Source organism: Triticum dicoccoides, chromosome 2B (assembly GCF_002162155.2).
Source record: "Triticum dicoccoides isolate Atlit2015 ecotype Zavitan chromosome 2B, WEW_v2.0, whole genome shotgun sequence".
NCBI classification, from domain to species: Eukaryota; Viridiplantae; Streptophyta; class Magnoliopsida; order Poales; family Poaceae; genus Triticum; species Triticum dicoccoides.
Window position 1 is genome coordinate 187,330,945 of NC_041383.1, and position 9,808 is coordinate 187,340,752.

At 53.8% G+C, this 9,808-nt stretch overlaps 1 protein-coding gene and 1 non-coding gene across 2 annotated transcripts; one reads left to right on the forward strand and one right to left on the reverse strand.

The window, feature by feature from the left end:
* Positions 1-1,244: 1,244 nt before the first annotated feature.
* TRNAL-AAG lies at positions 1,245-1,325 on the reverse strand. Its single transcript has one exon. It is a non-coding gene; the product is annotated as a tRNA-Leu (tRNA).
* Positions 1,326-5,414: 4,089 nt separating this feature from the next.
* LOC119362971 (E3 ubiquitin-protein ligase EL5-like) lies at positions 5,415-6,761 on the forward strand. The gene has a single exon (XM_037628259.1). It carries the CDS (start codon positions 5,740-5,742, stop codon positions 6,541-6,543), a length of 804 nt encoding a protein of 267 aa, XP_037484156.1. The 5' UTR covers positions 5,415-5,739; the 3' UTR covers positions 6,544-6,761.
* The last annotated feature ends 3,047 nt before the right edge of the window (positions 6,762-9,808 follow it).

Sequence of the window (9,808 nt, forward strand, 5' to 3'; positions counted from 1 at the left end):
ATGGTACAAACTCTATGTCAATCTTTTATCAGTTTTCTCATGTTATATTTAAGTTTTTTTGGTCTCTGGTCATTGAAATGGAAATTGTGCGCTCGTTTCATGCAATAAAAAATAACTGTGAGCTTTTTTTTAAAACGGGGGCAAAAGATTTGCCTCATCCATTAATTAAGAAGGGGTTTAGAGTTGCTTTTACAATGAAAAGCGGAAAGAAAGATTACAATGCCGCTACTCTCCCGGCATGATTTGACCCAAGTGCTTTGCGCCCGTGGTTACCCAAAGGTTGGCCTCACTCTATATGTTTGAAGGCAAGATGGACGGAAGCGTCGACTTGTGACGAAACACCCCTGCATTTCTCTCACACCATATGGTCTAGCATGTTAGCATAGTGAGGGAGGCAATCGCCTTCCGGTTCGGCATATTGGCGGCCGACATGTTGAGCCACCGGTCCTTGATGGAGCGCATCGTGGTCCAGGACGAGATGTCGAGGTAGTCGAGCTTGAACCATCCCTTGATCACCCACTAATTGCATTGTTGCCCTGATTACCATGAGCCACAAGGTTCTTAACTGCCATGATTGAAGAAACGCAAGCTGCTCGTCATGATTCTGACTAGTGTGAGATTTTGCGTGGAGACTGCCACAAACCGGCATTCGCAGAATGCCAGCATAGATGAGATACTAACATGATGAAAACCTAAGATAAATGAAACAGATGGCACCGAACTAACCGATGATTCTGAAGAAAAAAATTACAATTTATTCATCAGGTAGGCAGGCTCCGTACCATCTACAACATCAGGAGCATTAGCAGATTCAGCTAATTTACTGAACCCACTCCCACGGTTCAGAAATATCTCCAGACTTGTGGACTGTGCGGTACCTTCTTTACTATATCACCCATATTTTGATTGTCGTTCCAATGATCAAGTGGGAATAAGAAAGGCTTCACATTGTTCCAGGCCATCTACTATGATAAATCTCTAGTGTCCCTTTGTACAGTACTATGTTGAACGTGCGTGTTTGGTTGGGGAGGAAGGCGAGGCCAGCTAGTTTTGCTAAATTTTCGAGACGTGCGTGTGTGCATGTTCCTTTGTACAGTACTGTGTTGAACTTCTTTGTAGGCAACGGAAGATGGCCTGGCGGAGAGAAGGGATTGAGCAGAGAAGAAATACTGCGGTCTCTGTCCAGGCAGAGTATCGTGCCAGAAATTGTGTTATGAAAAAAGAAGTTAGATTAAAAAAGATATTGACCAGAGTGGGATTTGAACCCACGCCCTTTCGGACCAGAGCCTTAATCTGGCGCCTTAGACCAACTCGGCCATCTGATCATTTGTGCTGTACTTGTATTTTCGCACTATTTAAAAGTTCAGCCAGCCGTGGCCGCGCCTTGCAAAAGGAACAGTGCACCGCAGAGACACACGAGGACTTTTGGTGGATTTGTGCACTGGTGTATTTGTCTTTTGAGAGCGTGCCACAGAGGGGGAGAGTATCCTGTGATACGGGAGTTTAGATGCTTCCATGATACGGGCTTTTGGGCCATCGGATCTTAGATCCAACGGTGTATGAGAAGCTGCTGTAGCTGCTGTACTTGCGCGCATTTTTCAGATTCTATGAGGGCTTTCTTGGAAAATATCTGGTGCTTAGGTGCTCCCGTGCCACCTCGGCCATTGGATCTCAAATCCAACAGCTCCCGTGGCACCCCTCATATCCAGTTTAAATGTGAGGCGGACAAACCGACCCCGCCGCAAATTACACCAAAACTATCAAATCGTTCCTTCTCTTTCCGCCGCCCTCCAACCTTTCCCGCGCCCGAGCCCTTGCCGCCCGCCCCCCTTACTTCCCGTCCTCACCACCGGTCCCGATCCACCGCCGTAGATGTCGTCCAGCCCATCCCCGACCGCGCGGTGGAGACGCAGTGCCTCCCGCCGCCCTTCAACCTTTCCCATGCTCGAGCCCTCGCCGTCCGCCACCCTTACTTCCCATCCTCACCATCGGTCCCGATCCACTGTCGTAGATGTCATCTAGTCCATACCCGACCGCCGCACCGGAAGCAGCCCGCCTCATCCGTCGGCGTCCCTTCCTTTGGCTCCGTCTTGCAAGGCAGAGAACGTTGCCGGGAAGATGCAGCGACGCCGACAACGAGAGAGGGAGGCGGCGGTGGCGTCACAGGGAGGTGCGGACATGGGCGAGCAACTGTCTCCCCCGACGCGCCCGGAACCCCGCACCCCTTCCATCCTAGCGCTGACGCGGATTACGCCGTCCGACCACGTTAGGACAAAGGAGGATTCGAGGGCCGGCTGGGCCATTCTGGAGAGCTTTTTACCCACGCAGATGCCGACAGTCGACATATGTGACTCGCCGCGACTCGTTCGGGCGTGAAAGATCACGTAAAGGAAATAATTGGACAGATGGGCAACGGAGATAAAAGAAGAGGAAAAAACATAACTAAAACACAACATAAGAGCAAGGCAGGGATGAAGGAAGAAGAAGATGAACAATTGTCGGAACTCGTGGAATAAGTTTTGCAACAGAACGGGGGATCTAGGATACGCACAGGTAGACACGTGTACAAGTAGGGCCCATAGAAGTATTTATACAAAATAAACACGTATATTGTTTCGTATTCAGACTGTTAAGAATTTCGATCTATTTTTCAACAATTTACTTTTTAAAATCCGGATCACGGTGCAGATGGATGACTGCATGCATTTCCGTAGGTGAATGCCCCCGCACTTGTGTGCCCCTATGCATTTTCGCGGTTTTAGTAGGCTTTCCGTCTATATTGAAAGCGTACGAGTGCGCCGGAGCACACTGTTCGTTCTTATTGTACGCTCATCTGTCGATGGAGAATCGTATCATCCTTGATAGGGCGACGGAAGAGTGATCGATCGGCATAAGTGAAGCATCCCCTTTTATCGCCCGTTCATATGCCCTTGCAGCCGTCGTGATCGTCCGCTGTTCCGTTGTTCCGTCTGCAGCCGAATATCGAATGGCCCGTGCCGATGCGTACCGCATCGTCTCCCCTCCTAGCCGATGACTCACAAATATCCCATCCCCATGCATGGTGGTCGACCGGAGACACGTTTGCGTGTGGTTAATTTCGCCCTAACACCTGTATGCTCCATCTTATTGGCCAGAGCCCTTTTTTTTTTTGCGAATTTGGCCAGAGCCTTCAGGTCAGTGTCGTGTGGATTGAGGAGTATGCAACAAAATCTTCCTGGCGAACCTCGGTTCGGGGCTTCTGAGCCAGCCGCTGTGCCGCCATGTCGGCCGCCCGAGGACTGGAAGGACCCCCCACGGTGCCGAACTTTTTTTTGGCGGGGAAGTGCCGAACCCATGTATGATGTACTACTAGTACCATGTTGGATTCAAAACTGCAACCGTTTATCGGCTCGTGACGACGATCGGCTGCAGCAGAGAAAAGAGAAAAAGGCAAGTCTCGCAGACAGCGTGCTGCGCGATCGGATAATTGCAGTGCAAATCAGCAAAAGAAACGGCAGCCAAGTTGCACGAAATCACGCGAGCACCCGGTCTGAATGCTCGGAATTTCAGAAGCTCGGTGCCCTAGCAGTGTTATTCTTTTCTTGTCTGAACCACAAAACTACCGGATGAAAGAAAGGCACCAGCTCTTTTTCTTTTCTTTTAATTAGTTTTCTTGACGGGAGAAAAGGCGCCCTTTCTGTCGAGAAACGGGGAATGACAAAGCCGCTTTGAGGCCGTCAGCCGGCCGGTCAAACGCAGCAGCGATCCACGGAGGAGCATCAGCGCGCGCCCGCCCGCGCGGCGTCCCGCATGATGGACGCGTGCGTGCCGCACTTTCCCCCGGGGTTTTAGCCGACATGATTCAAAAGCCAGGGAGACACCAAGCAGATTATTTAACAACGGCGGAATCATCATGGGTATCATCAGCAGGCGGCAGCGCACGGGGCCGGAGACCCCGCACTCCAGCGCAGACGTCATAGTCCTCCCCCGCTCCCTGCGCGCGTCCGTCCGTCCACCCTTCCGAGCCGTCGCTGCCAAAGCCCGGGCGCCGGATATGGTCGCCGGCCAGCCGGCCACGTCCCCCTACGCCGAACCGGCTAACCGCGTGCGCGCTGCCGCCCCTGACCCCGACGGCGAGTCGGCTGCTAGCGGGCTGCCGATACAGCGAACCCAACGGGTCAGCGACGACTTGCACAAGTTTGGTTTATCTGGAGAGTTTATTCGATCGATTCATGTCTTTTTCCGCGAGGATATTAGTAATCAAATCAGTTGAAGTCTTATTAGTGTTGTAGGAACATGCATGTGGCGTTCGATCGGTTGCACCCATCGGAGGCGGGAGTACGTCCCGACGGGCGTTTATGTGACCAACGAGTAACCATCCGAACTAAGCTAATTAATGGAGATGGCTTGGTACTTAGATATGCCGGTCAACTTTCCCGGAATTCCCAGCCAAGTAAGATAAGGCGGCTTGCTTAACTTAGGATTGAGCCACACTCAACCAAGCCGCCGTCCGTCCGTGCCCCCTCCAGTCGCTTCCAGGAAGCGCCGAGCCGATGCCACAGCCACACGGACCGGACTCATTCCTTCGTTCAGCCGGTCGGGTTCGAATTGAATTCGATCCCCCGGGACAAATACCGGAAGGGGAAAGGGACAGCGGGCAGGGGGCGGGGGGCAAGGGCAACAAACCGCTATACCGAACGAACCAACGAATTGTGGTCCACCCGTTGCCATGGATGGATGGATTCCGGGGCGGGGCACCTTGGCTTGCCTGCTGCCCGCTCCATCCCCGTTGCTTGCTTCAAGCATATCGATCGACGTATCCACGTCAAGCTATCTATACGGCCGGGACCGGCCGGGGGCGGCGTGTGACACGCGCTGCCGGCATAAGGCCCACGTTTCCTGGCCCTGGCAGTTGGGTCCGTCCAAATGTGTCCCCCGATCTGGCGGTGTGTCCTGCAGCAAACCAGACCAGGGTTCGTGGAAAAAAAAATCAGGATCCAGCCAGGGTGAACACTAGAACTCTGGTACAGTAGTAGTTTCAAAAGGAACTCTAGTAGTAGTAATATAATAACGGAATGAGTACAGAATCGTGTCAGTTCACCGGGGGCAGTGTGTCAGTCAGTCAGTGAGTGGCTGGCTCTGCTTTTTATTTTAACTGGCGCCACGTACGGGGCCGCGTGTGCGTCGACCGGTCGATTTCAGGGGTTTACCGACGTGGTGTGTTGTGGTTGCATCGTTGGTGCAACCGTGCAGCGGCGCGCGGGCCGGGACACCGGCGACGCCATCGCGGGAGATTGGTCGACGGGGATGGCCGTGGCGGGGAGGTCCGTCCAACGAACGAACCCACCCGGGTCATGGCTGCTCTGCTCGCGTCAACATTTTTCAAAACCGTCGCCATCCTCACTTTCCCTCCACAGTTCGTCCGTTCGCTCACCTTCTGCTCCAAACCCTCGGCGCCAAGCCCCCACACCCGTTTTCTTCTCCTCCTCCTCCTCCCTCCCTCTTATCCTCTCCGCCACCGCGCCCCCGTATAAGTAGCAGCGCGCACTCCATTACGTTAATCCCATTCCCACCTCCAGCGCGAGCCAGAGAGCGCCTGAATATATACTGACTCCCTCCACGCACGCACGCGCTGCCTAGAAGCTTGCGAGGACGAGGAGCAGGTACCGAGGAGAGGAGATACGCGCTGCCTACAAGCTTGCACCAGGGCGAAGCGATTCTTGCTCTTGGGAGAGGAAGCGCGGAGGGCGGTGGTTTCTCATGGCGGTGACTGCGACGACGGCCGCGGCGGCGGCCACCATGCTGGCGGCCGTGATGGCCATCTTCCTCTCCTTCGTGCTCTGCTTCTACATATTCCTCTGCGCCAAGAGGTCACGGGGAGGGGCGCCGCCGCCGCCGGGGAGCGGCGTGATGGCGCACCTGCGCTACTTGTTCTGCGGCGGGGACGGGAGGGCCGGAGCGGGGGACGGCGTCGCCCCCTGGTTCTACGACGGGGGCCTGGACGACGCGTCCATGGCGTCGCTGCCCCGCAGGGAGGTGGCCAAGGGGGAGGCCATGGACTGCGCGGTGTGCATCACCGAGCTCGCCGCCGGGGAGACGGCGCGCGTGCTGCCCCGGTGCGGCCACGGCTTCCACGTGGACTGCGTCGACATGTGGCTCAAGTCGCACTCCACCTGCCCGCTCTGCCGCTGCCCGGCCGTCGACGCGCCGCCCCTACCGCCCGCGCCGGTCCAGGCGCCGGAGGCCGACCAGGAGTCGCCCAACTTCCCCACCAACGTGCTCTTCTTCGGCTCCCAGGACGACGTCAGCACCGGCCGCGCGCAGCCGCAGCAGCAGCAGCAGCAGACTCCCGCCACAACGACGCCTCAATCAGCGCCAACTCCGTCGCAAGCGCAAGCGTGCGGTCTGCGGCGGCTTCTCGGGTGTGGCGGCGCATCGCCGCCCCCGGCGCCTCAGGAGGAGGACGCGGCCAGGGACATAGAGATGGGGCTCGCCGGCGGCGAGAGCAGCGCGTCGTCGCGGCAGACGAAGCCGTCGCAGCCGGCGGTCTCAGGCTCATGTTGACGCCTGGGCTGGCACGGTGGACTTTTCCTCCTCCAACCTTTTGTGATGTGCCGTCTTCCTTGCGTGGCGTCATCGCAAGTTTTCCCAGCGTCTCTCGGTTACTCGGTCTCGGAGTAAAAAATTGTACAGATTTTTATAGATGTGTGACGTACATGTGGATAGAATGATCATGTTCCGGCATGACACCACAAAGAGAAAAAAACAAGTTTGCCCCTCCATACATTTCGTCGTTCCTTCTCGTTCTTCCTACACGCCATTGTTTTCAGTTTTGCAACTTGCAAGCGGTCAATTCAGCTGCAGCAGCGACAGCAACCCACTATACCGTTATTCAGTTATACTTGCATTCTCTGTCGACCTGCAACTGCAAGCCTGCAACTGTAAGCAGCGGTGATAGTACTAGTAGTATATTCACCCTGCCAAACTTGTTGTCCGGCTCTTGTTTTTCTCTGGCCACCCGTTGCGAATGTCAAATTTGTGCCAAAATTGTCATGTCACTCCCCCTCAGAATGCGGCACCTGTCAAAGAGCCAGGGACCTCGCTCGCTACGCACGTACGCGCCAAAATTGGAGATTTGACAGGCGATAAGCTGAGAAGAACATGTATGACTGCACATTGTTCGCCAACTCCGCAAGTCCGCATTATCAACCACCAGTCCACCATCACCATAGCCAACTGATGCACTAATCAACCACTACTCCTGAAAGAAACAAGAAAATCCAGGATTTCTTTTGCATATTTGTTTCATTAGTGCTTTTCGAAGGAAGAAAAAGAAACTGTTCCGTTAACCCGTTTTGGTTGCCTCATATAGTTGGTCTAAAAGAAGTGGGTTGACTTATAAGATGGTTGCGTTCTCCCTTTTCTTTCCGTATTTTAATTGAAAAATGATAGTTGAGTTAGCAGCAAGCATGGTGACGCCGGGTAGTTGGCCAAACAAGCAACAAGGACAGCAAAAATCAACCCAACAATTTGGAGATAGCTGAGCTAATCGTTTGCTCTCTCACTCGCAAATTAGTTATAGTATGATGCTATGATACCACCACCCAATTTTCCCTTTCGAACAAAGAAAAGTGAGTACTATATGTGGGAGAGGCCCCATGACCATGGCGCAGGAAGAAAATTCCGGTTTGCTTCCGCGAGCCACCACTGCCACCAACGGATAGGTATCTCACGTACGTGTCCTTCTCAGGCCTCGCCGTCGAACAAACACGAAGAATGCGAATACATCAGCATCGATCACACACACACACACACACAATAAAAAATCTTGGGTTCTTTTCATATTTGCCTGGCTCGCTCGTCGTCTATCCATGGCTTCTTTATCTTTAGCAGATTATATGTGATGCTCGCCAGACCCTCTGCTCTCCTAGATAATGGAACTGCTGCAACAAAACTGATGATGTTTTGTTTCATAATAATTGAAGCCCTGGCTTACCAACTCTGTAAGCAGCTTGCTTGGCGACCACAGACCTTCCAAGAGGGAGATCTTTCTAGACGGTTCATGGCCGAGCCTATCTGCACAACACATCCCTTTCTTCATCAATGTCTTTGTTGTATCTTAATCTGATGTTGGCCTCTCGGCAGGGAAAATAAAAGAGATTCCGAAGATGATCGCTCGATGGGTGCATCAAGAGGCGAAATGAGCTTGAGGCTCTCGGCATGTCCAACGTATATGTCGACAAGAGTGATAATCGCGATAACCCTTATCCAGATCATGTCGCTTTCCTCTTAGGTTAGGCTTGCTTACACGCTGGCCGCCGGAACAGGCATGCCGTGTCTGATATTTTAATGCGAAAAAAAAACTGATTAGCGCCGTCTGGACATGACAGAAATGGTTGAGGACTAGATTAAAACTGATACTATTACGAAGTTGACTGCATTGTAGGTGTGGATTTGTTCGGGGATTTCTAGCGGTACAGGTATGGCATGCATCGGTATGGACCAATAGGGTGTGCCACGGAAAAGATGAGTACATGAGGGGTCATGGGCCTGAAATCGACATGGATCCGTTCTCCGTCGAGCTCATGGACGGCGCTTTCGGAATCGGGATAGTTTTTATAGCATTTCGAACATGAGATGTGGCTGCAGTTTATCACGTTGAAATGCCTCGCAGTCACAGGTCCCGGCGGTATATGCCCGCGATGGATCAGCTCGGGCTCGGAGGAAAAAATCATGGTCGACTAGTATCCTACCACTGCAGCTCTGAGGATTATTTCCTGTCCGGCGGTTTATCCTCACAGGTTCATACTCCTGCCAATTGGTGCGAGAGAGAGTAGAAAACGTGCGGAAAGCAGGCCAGAAGGGTGGTGGTCAGGCCACCATGCATTTTTCTTTGGTTTCTTCTTCTACCCTGAAAAGCAGAGGGAGAAGTTGCCGGCATGTGGAGAACAGAAGACGGCTGCAGGCTCCGAAATGGGCGACCGAGGCCGAATTCCAGGGTGGCCTCCGGAGCGCAGGCGCAGCTATAACCTTTAGTTTGGAAGCGCCTGCTGTGGCGCCAATGATGGGTCAAAGTTCCAAGACCTGATTAGTCCTGCTTGCCATCATCTAATCTAAGATTAACTAAGGAAGTGCCTGCCTGAATAGTAGTAGTAGTACTGTGTCCAGCCAGCCTCCAGGGTAGACGCAGTCCTCAACGAGAAATATGTCCGAGTCTGGTCTACTCGCGGCTCATTGCTGATGCATGCGCACGACCGGTTCCTGGGCTGAACGGAGAAAAAGAAACTCCGGTGCTGATGCGGCTCCTGATGTAGCATCGAGAAAGAAAAACAAGCTGATGCTTCGAGATTGTTCGGACGACGGCGTCTGAATCTTCTTGGGGTGAGCAAAGGCGGCCGCTGGCTTCCTTCCGGACGCGAATGGGGGGCGGCCATGTGGAGGGCGGGGGTGACGGCAGGCGGACAGCGAGGCATACGCGGTGCACGAACAAACGGCGGACACGCAGCCACGGAGACGGAGGGAGAAGAGGAATGCCGGCGGGGCTGTACTCGCGAGTCGCGACGTTGCGAGGCTGGACGGCGCGGAATCGCGCGTGGAAGGGAGCTGAGGTGCCACCGCGATGTAGTGGCATGGGCTTCTGTCCGCGGTGGCGTGGCCTGCACCAAACCAATCACGAGATGTTTAGACTGAAATGTCTGAATAATTTCTAGCCGGTCATTAAATTTGTTCCAGATCCCCCAAGCGGCATCAAACTGAGGGAGGCTTGCGGGAGCTAAAACGTCTGTCACGCGCGACTCCGACGATATGGGCCCACCCAACACCCCTCCTT

Coding starts and splice junctions, on each gene's coding strand:
- LOC119362971 (XM_037628259.1), top strand. CDS start 5,740: ATGGCGGTGACTGCGACGACGGCCGCGGCGGCGGCCACCATGCTGGCG.